Source organism: Nomascus leucogenys, chromosome 15, assembly GCF_006542625.1.
Source record: "Nomascus leucogenys isolate Asia chromosome 15, Asia_NLE_v1, whole genome shotgun sequence".
Taxonomy (NCBI): Eukaryota; Metazoa; Chordata; class Mammalia; order Primates; family Hylobatidae; genus Nomascus; species Nomascus leucogenys.
In genome coordinates, this window is record NC_044395.1 from 75,168,424 (window position 1) to 75,187,761 (window position 19,338).

Below are 19,338 nucleotides of genomic sequence, written 5' to 3' on the forward strand. Positions count from 1 at the left end.
TGGTGCTGGGGATAGAGAAGGGATGCAATGCGGCCCCTGCTCTAATGCTGGCTTCTGGGACGGGACGTGCCCTGGGATGGCAGTGGGGATGGGAATCATGGTTGAGGAGTGTCCAATACTGTTTCTTTTTCTTTTTTTTTTGAGGAGGAGTTATGCTTTTGTCACCCAGTCTGGAGTGCAATGGTGCAAACTCAGCTCACTGCAACCCGTGCCTCCTGAGTTCAAGCAATTCCCCTGCCTCAGCCTCCCAAGTAGCTGGGATTACAGGTGCCCACCACCATGCCCAGCTAATTTTTGTACTTTTAGAGATGGGGTTTCACCATGTTGGCCAGGCTGGTCTCAAACTCCTGACCTCAGGTGATCCATCCATCTTGGCCTCCCAAAGTGCTGGGATTACAGTGTGAGCCAAAGCACCCGGCCACCAGTGCTATTTCTTGAAGACTACAGGATGTGTTCCCATGGCACAGGGTTAGGGGTGCTGAAAGGGGCACTACCCTTACAGGTTGAGGCACCTCCAGTCAGATCTGGCCTAGCTCATGGGCTGGGCTTCCTCACAGCCCTTTCTGTTTGAAGGCAGACAGCCCTTGCTTGATGTTCTCTCCTGTTCGGATTTGGCATCACCTACATGATGTTTGAATATCTTCTGCTATGGCCCCCTTTTCCCTTCTTTGCTCTGGCCTTGGCACTAAGGTTTTTCTGACTGCTGAAGGTCAGGTAGAAGATGGGGAGGCAGACCACAGAAGAGCAGGTCCTGGGGGCTGGTGGGATGGGAGGCAGGCATGCCCCATCAGCCTCTTCTGCTCCTTTGCTCACTGATTTTACTCAGGGGAGCAGCAGACTTGTATGAGCACTAGAAAGAACAAAATAAAAATGCAGAAAATGAGGTTAAACCCAGGATGGTACTTCAGTTACCAAAGGGCAAGCTAAGTAAATGCCGATGGCCAATGCCAGCACACAGAAGGTCATAGGGTGATGTGAGTCCTCAGAGCTCCCACCCACTGGAGGCAGCCCTGGGGTGGAGGGGCAGTGGGGCAGGCCTAGAACAGCTCTGATGGTCCCTTCCTCTCTGGCTTCAGAAATGCCAGGCTGCTTCCACAAAACCATCTCAGGGGAAAATCGTTATCTACGGACATTATGCAATTTTCCCATCGAAATTATAAGCTGTGTTTGAAAAGAAATAAAAAGAAATTGAATTTGAAATGCTTCTATGCAAATGCATCATCTTCTAGTGGATCTGCTAATGGGCTTCAGATACTTTCTCTGGCTCTGAAATAGCTGATCAGACAGCAGCTTGTGATGGTAGCTGCTTCCTGGGGAACGGGGCGTAGAATGAGCACTTATGAATGGCCAGCCAGCCCACCTGAGCCAGGTTCAGAACCTGTGAGCTCTGACCACAGTTCCCAAAGTGGCCTCTGTATGCTGTCCCTTCCCCTCCTCTACCTGGCAGTGCTGGCACGGCTCTATGCTGGGACTCCCACTGCTCCTCCAGCGCCTCCAGCTAACACCCAGGTCGATGAATGGCACTTCACACTGCTCTGGCCCTATCCTAGGTCAAGGGAGTGCCCACGGACTGGGCCTCGGAGGACACCAGCCCCTTCCTATCACAGCCTCTCATTCATCCAACAAGTATTAGTTGAGCATGTTCCCAACACAGATCTAAACACTGATAGTACAGCAGTGAGCAAAACAGACAAACACCCTCGCCCTCTTGGAGCTTCCATTCTAGCAGGGGGAGATAGACAATAAAAAGTAAATAAGGCAGGACACGGTGGCTCACGCCTGTAATCCTAACACTTTGGGAGGCTGAGGCAAGCAGATGGCTTGAGCCCAGGAGTTTGAGACCAGCCTGAGCAACAAAGCAAGACCCCATCTCTACAGATAATTTTAAAACTAACTGGGTGTGGTGGTAGGCACCTGTAGTCCCAGCTATTTGGTATGCTGAGGGTAGAAGGGGATGGCTTGAGCCCAGGAGGTCATTCTACAGTGAGCCATGATTATGCCCCTGTACTCCAGCCTAGGCAACAGAGAAAGACCCTGCCTCAAAAAAAAAAAAAAGTAAGCAAAATGCACAGTCAACTGGACAATGGCAAATGTTATGAAGAAAAGATACTGGGATAAAGGAATAGGGAGGCTGAGTCAAAAAGGGGGCAGGGACCTGCCATGGATGTCAGAGGCCTCACTGAGAAGCTGACATTTGAGCAAAGACCTAGAGGAAACAAAGGAGAGAGTGCGCTGGTGTCTGAGAGAACAGCATTCCAGGCACAGGGAACAGCAAGTGCAAAGTGTGCCTGGCATGTTTAAAGATACATAAGAAGTCCAGGATGCTGAAACCCAGGTTGTGGAAGAGTAGTAAGAGATGAGGCTTAGGAGCACAGGCAGACCATGGAGGGCGTGGGGGACCACAGCAAGTTCCTGTCTGCTGTGAGATGCAAAGCCACTGGAGGATTTTGGCCAGAGGAATGGCATGATATGACTGCTGCATGAACAAGAGACTGGAGGAAGGGAGGGGAGGTAGAGAGACCTGCCAGGAAGCAACTGCACTCATCTAGCTGAGCAATGATGGTGGCTTGGATCAGGATGGAGGCAGGCAGGAGACGGAAAGTGGTTGGATCATGAAGATATTTTGGAAGTGGAGTTGACAGTGTGTGCCGATGGATCAGATGCAGGGTGGGAGAGAGAGAGGCATCCAGGATGGATGGAACTGGAAGTACGGCATTGCCATGTAATGGGATGGGAAGAATGAAGGAGGCTGGGCTTAGGGAGGGGAAGATCAGGAGTTTGGTTTCAGGCACGTTGTTGAGTTTGAGATGCCACTTAGATACCCAGATGAAAATGTTGAGTGGCTGATATGCAAGTCCAGAGTCAGAGGCTAGTTTGCAATAGAAGATTACAGCTTAGGAATCACCAGCATATACACAGTTGGCTTTTTAAGGCAGGGGACTAAATGAAATCACCAAGGGAGTGTGGATAGAAGAGAAGAAGACCAAAGGCTTGAGCCCTGGGGCACTTCAAGCTTTAGAGGAAAGTGAATAGGAGTCAGCGAGGGAGACTGAGAAGGAACAGTTGATGAAGTGAAAAGAAAATCAGAGGCAGCAAGTCCTAGAGCCAAGGAGAAAGCTTCTCAAGGCAGAGGGAGTGCGTGACCAGCTGTGTCAAATACTGCTGAGGGGTCACAAGAGCTGAGAGCTGGGCACTGACTTTTGGCTTTGGCACGGACAGGTCACTGGTGACCTTGACGGGAGCAGTGAGTGTGTTGTCAGAGGAGAGGTGAGTCTCAGTTGCCTCACCTGAGAAATGGGGACACCCGCCTGCCTTCCTCAGAGAGCAGCAGTGCAGACCATGGGCAAACTGCAAAGTGCCACCAAATATGAGCTGTTTATGACCTGAGAAGCCCAGAGCCTGTTGAAATGAGGGGAGGCTACCGTTGGGCACAGTTGGTTTTAAAGATGCTTACAGCCCTGTTACCACCTCATAAAATGGCTCATTTCCTGCTACTCATCACCAGAACACTCACCCAGGCATGAAAAAGTCAACTTTCAGAGGTAGAAGCTGTCAGGATGGATATTTTTTGTGCATGGCAACTGGGAAAGAGAAAAAGCAAATAATGGGGCCAAATAGTGCTCACCGGGGTCTCCATGCAAGACTCCAGACACTGCTGTCCCAGAGGGAACCCCAGTGAGCCTGTGCCTCAAAGCAAGGGCTCCTTGGAGAAAGCCACCAACTAGGGTCAGCTGCGCTCTCACTGCAAAATGAGCAACATGGGGGAGGGAGGAGAGAAGGATGGAGAAGAAGGACAGTCAGGGAAAGTGGAAAGAATGTGAGTTTGGAGTCAGATACACCTGCGTTGGAATCGTGGTTCCTGTGTCGTCAGCAAGTGACCTGACTTCTCTGAGCCTCAGCTTCCTCATCTGCAGTGGAGAGCATGATAGCTATTTCCAAAGCTTTCTGTAAGAAACAAGCTGTTGAATGGGGGAGTGCACACTGTGTGTATGGCTGCGTATCACTGCATTTGCAATTAGTGGCACTGGGTTTTCCTCTGTTTAGTAGCAGACAGTTTTTCTTCAGCGCAAGGAGCCTGTGCCTCCCCGGCTTCATCAAAACCGGTCGTCGGAACAGCATTAACTTTCAGTGTTGTGAACATGGTCTGATAGTCTTCCACGTGTGGCTGTAATACGCAGAAGTGAAAGTAGGCTAGGACGTGCCCGTAAGAGCAGCAGAAGTAGGAGGGGTGGGCCTGGTTCTCCTGGGCCACAGTGTGCACTCTCAGGCCCCCTCTGCCTGGGTTCATGGTGGCAACGAGCGTGGCCTCTAGAATCAGACTGAGGTCTAAACTCTAGCTCAGCCAGTTAACTAACTGTGAAACTAATTTGGCTGAATAAATGTGTTGCTGAGGATTAAAAAGTATATATCCATCTTGCAAATGTGTTGTGAGGATGAAATCAGATGCTATCTATTAGGCAATTTGCAAGGTTCGCAAGATGCTTAGCACATAAAAAATAAATAATTATTGTTTTATTATTGTTGCTGTTTCCACCTGTTTCTATTCCTTTCCCTCTCTGATCATGGATTGCATCCCATTTCTCTTCCTGGGAGGAGGAGAGATGGTAGGGGCATCAGGCAAGTTGGCCAGGCTGAGGTCTGGATCTGAGCCTCAGTGCTACCAGGAGCAAAGGAATGTTTAGGATGAGGAAACGGCTTGTGGTTCAGGACTGGAAGACAAAGTCAAAAAGTCAGGAAGAAAGGGGCAGGGGGAGGTGACAGACTCTGGCCTTCTGCTGTGGGCATGGCTGGGAGGTGCGGAGCTCTTCCTCATTGGGTGGCTGGCTCTGGAGTGCAGAGGAGGGCCAGCGTGGGGTAAGATTGGTTCAGACACCAGCCCTGACCCTAGACTCACAGTCTTACTCTCTGTTCTGCTCAGACCACCCTGTTTATCTCCTGGTATTGATGTAATTGCTGCCTCCAGAACAGATCTGTCCCAGATCTGTTTTCATTCCACATGAACCTGCTTCCCTCCAGACCTGACCTCAGCCCATGGCCTGTTAGGGGATTTGCTGTTCCCATTTGGTACCAGTAACTGTGAGGTACAAGTACTGTTGTTATATCCCACAGTATGCTTACAAAAGCAAAATGGAAGATGGATATGAGTGACCTGTAGTATCTTTGGGATTTTTCCTATTTTAATTGGCATGTCTTTAGAAAAGTGTTGGCATCATCCAAATGAACCATGAACAATGGATGCCCTGAAACACTTTGTTTGAAAAGGGTCCTGTGGGAGCTGAGAAGGGGCTCTAAGGATTCTTGAAAGTTCCTGTTTGTGCCTTAGAGACTTGTTAAAATAAGCTTTTCATTTAAGTCTGAAGTGTGGGTTGCTTACTCTGAATTTAAGTCCTTCATTCTTCAGAATGTGAAATGCCCAGGGCCCCAGTGCCCCCATCCAAGCTACATAAGCCTTCCATCATACGCTCCCTGAGACTCGGAGCTTGGCTTTCAATGGAGGGAAGTTCTCCTGAGGCTTTGTGGGTTTGTACCTGCAACTGTGTGCTCCAGTCTCTGTACTTGGGCAGCGCAGGTCAGTTCTGACACCAATTTAGCCTGAATGTAAGTAAGAATAAGAATGATCAGTAATTTTTATGGAGCACCTGCTATGTGCCAGGCACTTCATTGCCACATTACATGAGTTGTCATTTAGTCCCCCTAACAACCACATGCAGAAGATCCTCTTTTTACCCTATTTCACAGATGAGAAAACTAAGAGAGTTTATGAGACTTGCCAAGAAACACAGAGTTCGGCAGGGCACGGTGGCTCACACCTGTAATCCCTGCACTTTGGGAGGCCGAGGCTGGCAGATCACTTGAGCTCAGGAGTTTAAGACCAACCTAGGCAATGTGGCAAAACCCCATCTCTACAAAAATACAAAAATTAGCCATGAGTAGTGGTGCACACCTGTAGTCCTAGCTACACGGAAGGCTGAGGTGGGAGGATTGCTTGCGCCCGGGAGGCTGAGCCTTCAGTGAGCTGAGATCGTGCCACTACACTACAACCTGGGTGACAAAGTGAGACCCTGTGTCAAAAACAAAACAAAAACACAGAGCTAATGAATGGTACCATCAGCATATGACCTCAGGTATGATTCCAGAGCTTATGCTTCTCAACTATGCTACTTTCCTGCCTGCTGGATTCATAAATATTAAAAAGATGGATAGTATCCCGTGTGACCTAAATTGAGAACATGGGCACATACACATCCTTGCTGGGAGGAGAAAGTACAGACATTTGGAGGGCAATTTGGTAGGGCCGACCACAGTTTTAAATTTGCTTCACATTTTGATCACTCCTATGACTCAATGACACAGGAATCTTTGGATGTATGAGCAAATAAATATGTACATGAGTCTTCATCACAGCATCATTTATGAAAACAACTAAATATTTACTAATGGTGCCAGTGGAATAAATCAGAGAACATCCCCTGCTACATAACTCTCTGCATACATCAAAGAGAATGGTGTGGCTTTGCTTTTTCAACAGTCTACTGAGCGGCCGTGGGCATGGTGATATGGCCATGGATGAGCAAGATTCTCTCTGATCCTGTAGAAGTTAAGTTCTACCAGATAACTTGCTGCTTCAACAAAAATATTTAGCTTTTTAAATAAATTTGGTAGAATGTTCCTGCTTTCTTATTTCATTTAACTAAAATGATCACCAAAAAAGAGAACAATAAGCTGTTGACCCTGCAGATGTTGTGTAACCACTAGATGAGAAGATTTACAGCAGGAAGCTGTCATGCCCACACATATGGTCCCACCATCCTTGGAGCAGCCATAGATCTAAATGGAGTTTCGTCACCATAAATAAATGGTAATATAGGGTCCAAACTATATTTGTGGAGTTATACATTTGATCTGGGTCAAAAGGCCAAGAAGCAATAGTGTCTGTGTGTGTGTGTGTGTGTGTGTGTGTGTGTAGTTATATATTACGAAAGCTACAAAAGCAAAATCACTATATCAGCTGGGACATGTAAACCAGAATTTAACTGTAAAGCCAGGTGAATCTGCAGGGCCAGCTAACTTGGCAGCCACCTTCACTCCACCCACATTGATTTTATTTTCTAGTGAAGTATTTCTTCAAGAGCAAAGGGATTGTCATCAGACAGTATCTCATTACCAGGATCTGATATCTTGGATTTCCTTTTTATAAGTCTTGACCTGGCTTGCCATAATTTGAAGATATCCAACACTTTAAAAATCAAAAAAGTAGAGCTAAGATATATAGTATATAGCGTACATAGTATATAGTATGTACTGACGGAAAGTTTCCTGTGATATTATATTAAGGAAATATTTTAAAGTCATGGTACAGAACAAGATATTCAGTATGACACAAATTTGGTGGGAAAGCTAAATATAATGCATGCACACACACACACACACACACATCCTTACATGTGCATCGTAGAACATCTGGAAGGATACACAGCATGCTGTAATATTCTGGAAACGGAGAAGGAGACAGAAGGCAGGGTTGCTATTGAAGTAGACCGTGTTCAACATTTACATTGTGAGTTTCTGTGATGCTAAAATTTTCCACAGTGTGTGTATTATTCTGGAATTAAAAATCAAAGAAAAAAAGTAGAGCAGAACTAGATGATGAGGACCACATAAGCAAAACTCAGGAAGTAAGAAATTGTCATGGAAGTTGCGAGCAGCCTTTGAAGGGTTTTGGCAGGAGGCAGATACAGTCAGATTTGCAGCAAGTGGAGGATGAATTGGGGGAAGCAAGAAGATACTAGAGACGGGGTGGCCAGAGGGGAGACTGTGGAAGGAGGTGAACACAGGAATCCTCAGCCTGACTGGTGTCGGGGATGAAGGGAGCTGGTGGTGATCAGCGCCCGGCTCAGGCACGCCTGAGCTGTGCCTTCAACCCAGGCTGGGCTGCTGGAGGAGGAGCAGGACTCTGAGGTCAGAGGAAGGGCTCAGCCATGAGGCATATGAGATGACTGGAGGAAAACCAGGTCTGGGGAGACACGGAGCTGGCACTCAGGAGACAGATAGGTTGTGTTCCATATATGACTTCATGATAAACAACTTCTCGGTCACTCAACAGATATTTCATAGGAGGGAAGAAGGGATACACTGTAAACAAATAAATATATTTTGCATGAGAAATGTAACTGCTCTGTTGGGAAATGCTTTGCCTGCAGACGTGAATGTTGGGGTGTCTGTGCATCCAAAGATTTTTTTCATCTGATGGAAAGAGGGCACCCCAGGGAGCCTGGGCCTAGGAGGGGGCTGCAAGCTTCCCGGGTGGCTCACCGCTGCTGGCCTGTCCTTGTGGGCCCTTCCCCTCACCCAGGACTGTCTGTAGGAGCCCAGACCACGCTGGGTCTGGCTAAGCCACCTTCCTCTGCACCACCACCATCCAACAGCCCCTTCCTGCATGGTAAATGGGAAGCTACGGACCAGAAAGCTTTTTATAACCTCTGGGCCTGAGCCTCAGAGACACCACTGTCCTCCTTCCTTTCAGTTTCCATGGGGCTATGGGATTTTCTGGGCAAGGTACCCAACCAGGGAGAAGGTCACAATGCATCCTAACTGCATTCTAGGCACCTGATGCCAGGCACGACTCTAAGGAGTGTAGCCTTGTCGCCATGAGCCAGCCAAGCAAATCTCTTCCCCTGGAACTCAGGGATCTGTTCAGTTGGCAACAAAGCCCTTCCTTCCCCAGCTGGTGACCTTCTGGAGTTTTCCACACACAACGGACTATTATGTCTGAGAACTGCCGGGCCTGGGCCAGGGAAAGGGGACATACAGGGCCAGCTGACTCCACTCTGGGGAAAGCCCCCCACCAAAGCTGAACTTGGCCTCCAGCCTTGCAAAGATCATGGCACCCCTCACCCTCAGTGTGTAATTGAAAATAAAAACCCAACCAAACCTCAAAGTTGAGCAAGATCAACAAAGTTCTGATTTTTGCCCTATGATGACTATTCAGTGCTTTCCTTCAAAATGTTACTTATCAAATTATTCCTCAAAAAATTACTTAAGTTTCCCCGGTTATCCCTAAAATAACTTTATGGTGCTTTATTCACCATCCAAAGCAAAACAGAGCCAGAGAACCTGAGGGGCACCATGGGTGTGGGCCCTTGGCTTTGTGCTGGCCTCCTCATCCAAGGGAGTCTGATCCAGCGCGTGGGTCTCACCAGCAGGACAGGCCTTTGGGGGACAGTCCTCGGGGCCAGGTGTTAGCCATATTGCAGCTCCTGCTGACCCAGCTGGCCTGGAGCAGGCCCCACTCAGTGTCTGGACACAGAGCATGGCTCTGCCCTGTGGAATGGACATGACATGGGAGTCTGGCCAACCAAGGCAGAATCCAGGCCAGATCTCTGCTCTAGTGGGGAAGGGATGGGCTGAGCTGGAAACCAAAGGTGTGACTCAGTGGCCTTTCAGTGTCCAGGACATACCTGGACACTCAGTCCCCTTTCCCAGTATCACTGAGGCCCCAGGGTTCCCCCATCCCAGAGAGAGGTGGCTCTACACCCAGGCAGGAAGAGCCCCAAGAGCAGGTGAGGGAGTGGGGGTGAATGGTGTCACCAGGTCAAAGCCCTGTTGTTCCCATGAGCCCAGCTCTGTTCACTAAATATTTGTGGTCCTTTTTTGCAGAGTGATGAGGTCCTCACCGTCATCAAAGCCAAAGCCCAATGGCCAGCCTGGCAGCCTCTCAATGTGTAAGTAACACAAGTCCCTCGCCTGGCCTGTCTTACCCTAGCCCCTTCTCAAAGCCACCTACCTAATGGCCACCACATACCAGCTATGCTGTTAAAGTTAGCACTACTTCTCAGTTAACAAGCAGGCGAGATGCTTTCTAGGTGCAGAGCATCACATCTGCCCCATCTTCTCAAGGATGCAGGCTCAGGCTCTGTTTTCCCCCAATGGCTTTAATACCACAGCCAGATGTGATGGCTTTAATACCAACTCAGATGTGATGATTAACTGTTCTGTGTTCACTCATGCTCTCAGCCACAACAGACCGAACATGCCCTCACCCTCAGAGCACACAGGTGTACTCACACTTAGCCAGTCTGACATGTGGAAAGCCAGATTTACCCTGGGTTCCATTCTCAGTCCCATTTCTTTTCTATCTCCTCTATCCCATAGAGATTTTATCTGCCCTTGAGTCAGGTGACCAGGGGTACACTGACAGTCCCCAAAACTACCTCCTGCCAAATGGATGGGTAGATAGATACAGTGCTATATCCATCAGGTTTTTGGACACCTCTCCATGGATGGTCCACCTGGACCTTAAACTCATCATGTCCAAAAGGGGTCCCATCACCTTCAAACAAACCTGCTGTTCTCCATGTGGAGAAATATTGAAAGTACAGTGAGTCTTGAAGCCCTGTGGATTCTGCCTTCTGAGCAGCTTACAAATCAGTCCTTACTTGGCTGTTCTCCTCCCCTTCCTTCAAGCCATCACCCTTTCTCACCTGGACCACATCACCTCTTTCCTTTGCTGTAGTCTCCCTCAGTCCAGTTCCTCATCCACAGTTACTAGAGTGATCTTTTAAGAATCCAAATCTTGGCCGGGCGCAGTGGCTCATGCTGTAATCCCAGCATTTTAGGAAGCCAAGGCAGGCAGATCATGAGGTCAGGAGATCGAGACCATGCTGGCCCACATGGTGAAACCCAGTATCTACTAAAAATACAAAAATTAGCTGGGCATGGTGGCACATGTCTGTAATCCCAGCTACTCGGGAGGCTGAGGCAGAAGAATCACTTGAACCAGGGAATCGGAGGTTGCAGTGAGCTGAGATCACACCACTGCACTCCAGCCTGGTGACAGAGTGAGAATCCGTCTCAAAAAAAAAAAAAAGAATCCAAATCCTCCAGCCAGCCTGGGCAACATGGTGAAACCCTGCTTCTACCAAAAATACAAAAAACTAGCTGGGTGTGGTGGTGCATGCCTGTAGTCCCACCTACTCAGGAGGCTGAAGTAGGAGCATCACCCGGGCCCAGGGAGTCAAGTAGCAGTGAGCCATGATCGCGCCACTGCACTCCAGCCTAGGTGATGGGAGTAAGACTCTGTCACAATCACAACAAAAAAATCCAAATCTGTTCTGTCCTCTCCTTCTTCATCCCTCTGTGACCTCGCTTAGCCTCAAGATCAAGTCCACACTCCTTAGTTTAGCGTGCACAGGTGGGCGGAACACACGTCAGGGTTCATCTCCTGTCCTCCCCACACTGCACCTCATGCAGGCCACCCCGAATCCTGGGCAGTTCCTTGAACAAGCCTTGATTCTGCTCATCCTTTCAAGATGCAAGGCCTGGAGCAGAAGAAGCTCCCGACTGACCCCAAGAAGATGGTTTCTGAAGAAGCCTTGGCTAGCCCCTCTAGGGAGTAGTCTACATCCATTAACACCGATATTGAAGACAGCAACAACGGGAGGAATGTGTGAGACGCTGCTCAGTGGGAGAAAAGGCGAAATCCACAGGATAGGAAGGGAGGAAAGTGCTGGACATTCAAAAGGAAGACGCCCCAGGATAGAGCAGCGGGAGTGAGGGAGGAGGAATGCTCATAGCTGACTGGCTGGGAGCAGGGAAGCTATGGCGAGGCACCTGATACCTGCTCATTTAACCATTTGGCAAACTAATGGCTCATCCCCTACTGTGCGCCAGCCCTGCACATGCAGTCCTAGCTCTCTGGAACACTCAGCCAGAGAGGAGACAGACAACAGACAAAGTTGGGCCACCCCAGGTCTTCCCTTTGCACAAGTCCAGGCAGCACCATATAACCTGAATATATAAAATATAATGTCATCATGGCAGCCTTGTATAGTCCAAGGGGGTAAACGTTAGGGTGAGGAATGGCTCTGGAGCCCCAGAGCAGGGGCAGAACCCACTCCTGCTGTGTGCAGGAGGGACATGGGGCTGCGCCTGGAAGGCGTTCCTTGCCCTGGTCAGGACTGGCCCAGGCTTGGGTGGAGCTGAGGCTCTGAGTGGAGGCCCGAGGAGGGAAAGAGGGACTAGCACTCAGACAGCTGGCCCAGGGCAGCCCAGCTGGGTACATGGAGGCCTTTTCTAGCCTGCTGTGAGCTCTAAGCCTTGCTCTGGATCCTCCCTAAGGAAGCTCACACCAGGGCAGGAGAAAACCCACCCAGCCCAGGAAATGCCTTGCCCTCCAAGGAGAAGCAACACGAGGCAGGGCCTGCCGGGGGCACTCTCCTGGCAGATGCACCTTTGCCCGTCTCATCCCTGTCCTACCAAAAAACAACAATGTGAATTCACAAAAGCCCTCGGTGCCCTTTGCATAATTAACATCAGTTACCAATCGGGTCACCCCGAATCTCCTTACTCTGCTGTCTCTTCAGATTCTCCCAGGTCCTTGGCTCCCAGAACCTGTGTGTGAAGAACCCCTCACTTCTGGTCCTCTAAGTGGGCAGGGGATCAAAGGCAGGTAGGGGTGGGGAGAGTTTGTGGGTACCAATTTTTACACCATTAAGGTGTATAAAAATATACCATTAAGGTGTATAAAAATATACCAGTTTTCTCTTGAGGAGCCTGAGCTTAGAAAGATGTAAACTATAAATCAAAGCATATTCAGGAAAGAGATAGGAAGGGAGGGAGTAGAGGACAGAGAGAGCAGTCCTTTCACCTTCAGCATCCCCTTGGGCCCAAGTAGGCACTGACATTTATTATCCCTTTTAATCCTAATAACCATGAGGTAGGTATTGCAATGTCCATTTTACCAATGACCAAACTGAGACTCAGAGGTCATATGACAGCAAGGGTGGATATAGAATGCCAACAGTACCCGGCTGATTCTAATGCCTGTGCTTTTCACTATAACACAATCCTTCCAATTAAGTAACAATTCATTCATTTTCCTATGTTTAAATTAATCAAGACATATATACCTGCCAATGAGCCTTCTGATTGGCATGAAATTAACAGTGTGACCACACCAAATGGTCTCACACCTACCCCAAAACAAACAAAATCTTACTTTCACTTACCCTATATCCTATCAAGGAGGATTGAAACATCCTTGATAGGAGGGTCCCCAAAAAAAGTCCTGTGAAAGGTGCTTAGGGCAACTGTGGTGAGCACAGCACAGTTCCTTATGGAGATTACAGTTCAGTGTGGAGAGATATTTACTAAATGATCACACAAATAAATGTGACATGTCTATGAAGGAAAGGCATAAAGTGCCATGAGAGTGCCTGGGGGTTAGAGATAGCTTCCCCCTAAAAAGGCAATGAAGCTAAGATCTAAGGAAGCAGTAGGAGTTAACTAAGCAAAGAAGAAAACCAAGGGCAGAACATTTTAGAAAATCTGGAGAGACCATCATGTATCTGCAAAGGCCCTGTATGAGGAGGGAGTAGAGTATGTCTAAGGCACTAAAAGACTTTGGTCTAACTAGATCCAGAAATCAAAGATGAGTTTGGTGTGGGGCCAAGCCATGTAACATTTGAAATTTTTTATTTGAATTTTTGCATTAAAAGTAATGAGTAAGACCAGGTGCAGTGGCTCACACCTGTAATCTTGATATTTTGGGAGGTGGAGGCAGGAGGCTCACTCGAGCCCAGGAGTTTGAGAACAGCCTGGGCAACAAAGCAAGACCCCCATCTCTACAAAAAATCTAAAAAATTAACCAGGCATGGTGGCCTGTGGTCTCAGCTACCTGGGAGACTGAGGCAGGAGGATCACTTTAGCCGAAGAGGTTGAGGCTGCAGTGAGCCATGCACTCCAGTCTGGGTGACAGAGTGAGACCCTGTCTCAAATAATAATGATAAATCATTGAAAGGTTTTAAGCAAAAGGATGACATGATCATATTTGCATTAAAAAATAAAAAGCCATAACAGCACTCTGGCCCCTGTGTGAAAGGGTAGATGCGGGAGCCCAGTGAGGGGGGCTACTGCAGAAAACCGGAGAGAATTAACTGTGACTTCACTAGGATGGTGGTGGTGGTGGAAAAGGAGAGAGGTACAGAGATGTGTGAGGCACGTAGGAGGTAAAATCAACAGGCTGTGGCGATAGGTGGAATAAGGAGGCGGAGAAAGAGCAGTCAAGATGTTTCCCATCTGTCTGGCTGGCATAAGGAAGGAGTTGGTGAAGCCACTCACAAGGCTGAAAACGTTAGATGAAGTTCAGTGGGAAAGATCATGGGATCAGTTCTAAATGTAAGCGGTTAAGATGTATTCAAGATTTCCAGTTAGAGGTGTTAAGCACATGGTTGGCTAGATAGCTCTGGAACTCAGGGCAAGAAACTGTGAAGTTTGCTATGAAAGAAGAGAACCTGGCTCCAAAGGGATGAAAGAGTCAAAGGAGCACTTTCTTTTTCTTTTTTAAGATGGGAGAGACTTTCCGAAAAACTGAAATGAATATTTTGGGACACCTTCCCACATTTCACCTACCCCTCAGACTTCCCGAGGCCCCAGTAGAACAAAATTAATTGATGGCAAACACTCAGACCTCCCAAACACCCAAAACCTCTGCACTCGGCGCTACTGGCTTGTTAAGGGAAAGGAATTTTCCTTTGATTTTCCCATACCCCAGTCTCCCCTTTCCTCTTCCAAATCTCATTAGGAAGTCAAATTAGGAAGCCTACATGCAGCCAAGTTTTGTTTTGCAGAAACAGCCTTGCCTCTCTTTGCTGAGCCTGCCTGATTGAGGTTAATGGGATTCCAGCCTCCCTCGGCCCAGTGGAAAGCCAGGGTGACCTACTTTGCAAGGTCCTGCCCGTTGAAACTGACTTGTTTTTCAATGATCTGCATCTTTATCCCCAGGACCACTTCTCAAAGGACAGCCATGAATGAGCAAATTAGCTGCTGACTTGTTTAGCTCAATAAATCAAGCTGTGGCTCCGACAGCCCAGGGTGCAGGTAGAGACAGGAAAGGCAGACTCTGAACAAAACCCACATCCTTTCCTAGTTCCTCCGGTGCCTAAGTAGAAAATGCCCAGATTTCCTACAAATCAATTCTGAATATCCATCATCCATTTCCTCCAATTGCATCTGAATGCTAAGAATTACTGGAACTTTTACAAGTAACTTTTATTTCCTTTCTTAAAATGAATCCTGCAAACCACTGTCACCACCTTAAATTATTCCCAGCCACTCTGCCGGATTAACATTGATTAGACAGAGGTCGTGTTTGTGAGGCCAGTGGAGTAGAGACATGGTCACCTTCTCCAGAAATCCAAAGCCATGCTCCCCAGGAGGCCAGAGATTTCTCTTAAATTGGGCCGAAAGAGTCAGTGCTCTCCCTGCCTCCTGCAACACCTGCTCAGGTCTATCGATGTCCTCGGGATGCTACAGGAAGATGGGCCTTGGACAGAGAAGCAGGTGGTAGATCTAAGCGTCCAGATGGACCTGCAGTCCTAGATGCCTCCTGGTTATAAACACAGCGTTTTCCAACGTTGCAGGAACCTCCCTCAAACCTTTCTCCACAAACACCCCTGCAGAACTTCAGCCTAGTGAATGGCTTGGGCGCCCTCTCGTGGCCAGATTGAGTTTTTGCAATTCTGAAAATTCAGATTATTGAAAACTCAGGATGAGAGACGGAACACAGCATATGAGTGTTTTAGGAAACCCTCCTGAGTCTCACTGGTGTGGATCTGTAATTTAGGAGGGGATGGTAAGTCTCTAGAAGCAGTATCAAAATCCTTTCTTACCTCTTTTCTTTTATGGTGTTTTGGAACATTTTGTTTGGAAAAGTTGAATGAGAAGAAAATCAGCCTCTACCAAGCCCTGTTATGTGTCCCTCACAATGATAAGCAATTTTCTCACAATAAAACCTTGGGGTAGGATAATGATGCTCCCATTTGGCAGATGTAGTAACAGCAAAGAAAGGTGAGGTAGAAGCCCCCATCACATAGCTATTAAATAAACAGCTGATTGGAATCCAGCTCTGACTGTCACCAATGCCCTGGGTTCTTTCCTCCACACCATGCTGCCTCTCCAAATGTAGAAAAAGGAAACATCTCTCTGGGTCTTCATATCTGATGTGAATTGTCTGTTCATAACTTTTCTTTATCTAGTGGGATCATTGTCTTTTTCTACATATTTGGATTAACTCTGTACATAATATAGATATTAACACTTTGTCAGTCAACTCAGTGGAGACATTTTTTGCCAGCATGTCATTTTTCTCTCCAATTCAGTACTGCTGTTTTCATTTTACAGAAGGTTTTCATTGATAGATAATTCAATTCTTTTCTTTATAATTGCTTTTATTGTTTCAAAGTTGAAAAAATTAATATTTCTCTAATAGATCTGAAAGCTTATTTTTTTCTATGATCTGGTTATTTTCTATTTGACTCTGGGTCTGTTTTTTTTTTTCTTGTGTGGTATATTAAATGTGAATCCAGTATTTTTTTTATTACAATTAACTTAGCCAAACCCCACTTATTGCACAATCTTTTCTTTCCCCCTAATTTGAAAAGCCTATTTTGTATAGTCCTTATCTATAGCTTCTGGGATCTCCAGTCTGTGTTGCTGATTTATATTTCGATCTTATCTGAATATCACGCTATTTTGTCTGTCATGCTTTATCATATACTCTGGTATATGGTATGGCTAGATCAACTCTCTGCTAGAAAATGGATACAAATCTAAGTCCCAGGTAGAAAGATGAAACCAAATTAACAAAATATATCTTGGAAGACATGGCATATACAAAAGCATAAAAATTTTTATGACAGTTTGTACAAATTAAAGCACTCCAGTCCTATCTAGCATTTTCTAAGGAAAACTCATATAGCTTCTTATTCATTTCATTATTTTTTATTATTGAGTAAATACTTTGAAGTGATGCTTAATTAAATTTGAAGGTCAAAGAAAGTACAAGAGCTCCATGTTCATTCCTTAGATTAATTCATTTACTTCAACAAACATTTGAAAAGAATCCACGGTATGCCAAGTTCTAAGCCAGACATTGGGATATAGCTATGAACACAGCAGAAATGGTCCTCACTCTATTGGAACCTGATGGGAAAGGCAGATATTAACAAAAAATTCCAAAGCAAGAATGAGTTCAGCATGCTATGGGGAGGTAGAATAGGAGTTCTAAGCAATTTGGGGAGAAGTCAGGAAATACCTCCTCCAGGAAGTGTTACTAAATGGGGTCAAGGAGGGATTCTCCAGTCAAGGATAAGAGAAAGCTGCAGGGCATATCTGAAGATGCTAGAAAATTTTTCTCAGGCCCTTATAGATTCAGATTCACTCTATCACCCAAGATAAGTCAGTCATGTGACCTCATGGTCAGGAATTGGCTGCCCCACGTTTCCCACACCTTGAAACACTTACCAGGGTCTGGAAGGTACCTCGCTTCAGCTACAGATTTGGATACAACAGATTGGGCCAAAATGCATTTACTGAGAATGATTTCCACAAGGCCTTGGTCTCAGATGGTTACACCCATTGGCTGGGCAGGTTTCAGGGTAATGTGTTAGGGCAGCAGTTGGTTTGGTTTCTATAGCTCTGGATTAGAACTGGTTTTGTCCCCTTGGATTGTCGTTGTGAATAGTCACCCATGGGGTACAGGATATGAATGACTAATCTGGCCCCAAATCACATAGGAAGACAGGAAGGTAATAGATGGAGCGATCAGTCTCTATGACAATGGAAGAGGAAACCTGCCTCCCAGGGGACTGCTGGACCACCCCAGAGGACAGCTGCACCCAGGTGCCAGTGCTCTCTGCTCAGCAGTTACTAGAAGGCAGACCAGAACCCTGTCCTATGAGTCCCTAGGTGAGGTAATGCCACACCTCCATAGACTGCAATCCTTGTGTGAACCAGGTCTTTAAAGAAGCTGCTAAAATCACTGACCTACATGCCAGAAAATGCACACGTGGGAAAAGGAAATTAAATCCCCTGATTTGTGCCTAAGTAGCTGATGATGTCATTGCAATACTTTAGCAGTTTATAAGGACTTCCTAATAAAGCATCTCATTTGATCCTGACAGCAACACTGCAGGTATATATTGCTAGATGAAGATATTGAGACTTGAAGAGGGTGAGCAACTTGCCCAAGATCTAAAGCTAGGAAGTGGAGGAGCTCAAGTCATCATACGCATATTTGTTCACCGGACACCTAGGTCCTGGGGTGCAGCTATGAAACACAGAGTTCCTTCAAGGAACTCCCGGTCTAAGTTGGGGAGAGGAAACAGTGAGGAAGTGATTACATTCATGGGGTCTGGCTATGGAGACCACAGAATGTGGGAATCCAGCGCTATGTACTTGCCTCAGCTGAAGGCAAGACCTGCGCAGAGTGTGGGAATCCAGTGCCATGTATTTGCCTCAGCCGAAGGCAGTCAGAAAGGCTGCTGGAAGAGGTGACATGACCTGAGGCTTGAAAGATGAGTGGGCCCGGCATTCTCAAGCTTGAGGTATATTAAAATCTGGAGGGATTATTAAAACAAATTGCTGGGTCCTACCCCAAGTCTCTAATTCAGCAATTCTAGGGTGGGGCTCAAGAATCTGTATTTCTAACAAGTTCCTAGAGGTTGCTGATGCTGCTAGTCCAAGGACCACACTTTTCCAATCACTGAAGAGCTTGCTCAATAGATGCAAGTACAAGTGGAACCTGCAGCTAACCTGCAGCTAGGCTGGCCTGTCAGGGCCCAGGGAGCTTGTTAGGTAGCAGGTAGGGTGGGATAAGGGAGGGGGTGCATGGGAGGCAACACCAGGACCTTGTCAATTGATGGATGCCAAAGCCAGGGCTCAGGCCAGGTTCTTCTCCACTCCTGTGCCAGAACCTAGACTGGCATCAGGCTAAAATGGAAAGTCCACTCAGGAAGTCTTTTCCTCCCACCTGTCCCCTTTCTGATCTCCATATGACCCTACGGTGCTTCTCTCAATAACACTAATGGTAATAAGAGCTCTAGGGCCAGGCACTGAGCTAAATACTGTCTGCAAGCTAGCTCATTCGAAATTCACAAGAACCCTTTAGAGTAGACATATGTGATCACCATTTTAAAGATTTGGACACAGATGCAGAAAGGTTTGATAATCTGCCCAGGGACACACAGCTGTAAGAGGTGATACCAGAGCCCAAGGGGCCCAGTTCCCCAGGCCCCAGTCAGGTCTGCAGTCATTGCTTTCTGGTGCCAGGTGAGGGCAGCCAGAAGCAGCTGGTCCCAACAGAGGGCACAGGGACTTCCAGACAGCTGAGGCAGACCAGCTGCCAGCTGGACTGAACAGAACAGTTGGTCTCTGGCCAAGGATTCCCCATGATTAGCAGCCTGGGGGTGCAGAGTCAGGCCAAGCTGCCTTCAAGCCTCAGCCCCCTCCTAGCTGTGTCTGTTAGTTCATTAACCACTTATTCACTTTCATGTCCTCCCT

At 47.2% G+C, this 19,338-nt stretch overlaps 1 protein-coding gene across 1 annotated transcript in view; it reads left to right on the top strand.

Moving 5' to 3' along the window:
* SPON1 (spondin 1) overlaps positions 1 to 19,338 on the top strand; it is a 314,515-nt gene that overhangs the window by 280,887 nt on the left and 14,290 nt on the right. The window contains exon 7 of the mRNA XM_003254969.4: positions 9,658 to 9,722. Within this exon, the coding sequence (XP_003255017.1) occupies positions 9,658 to 9,722 (65 nt within the window). The remainder of the gene's footprint in view (positions 1 to 9,657; positions 9,723 to 19,338) is intronic.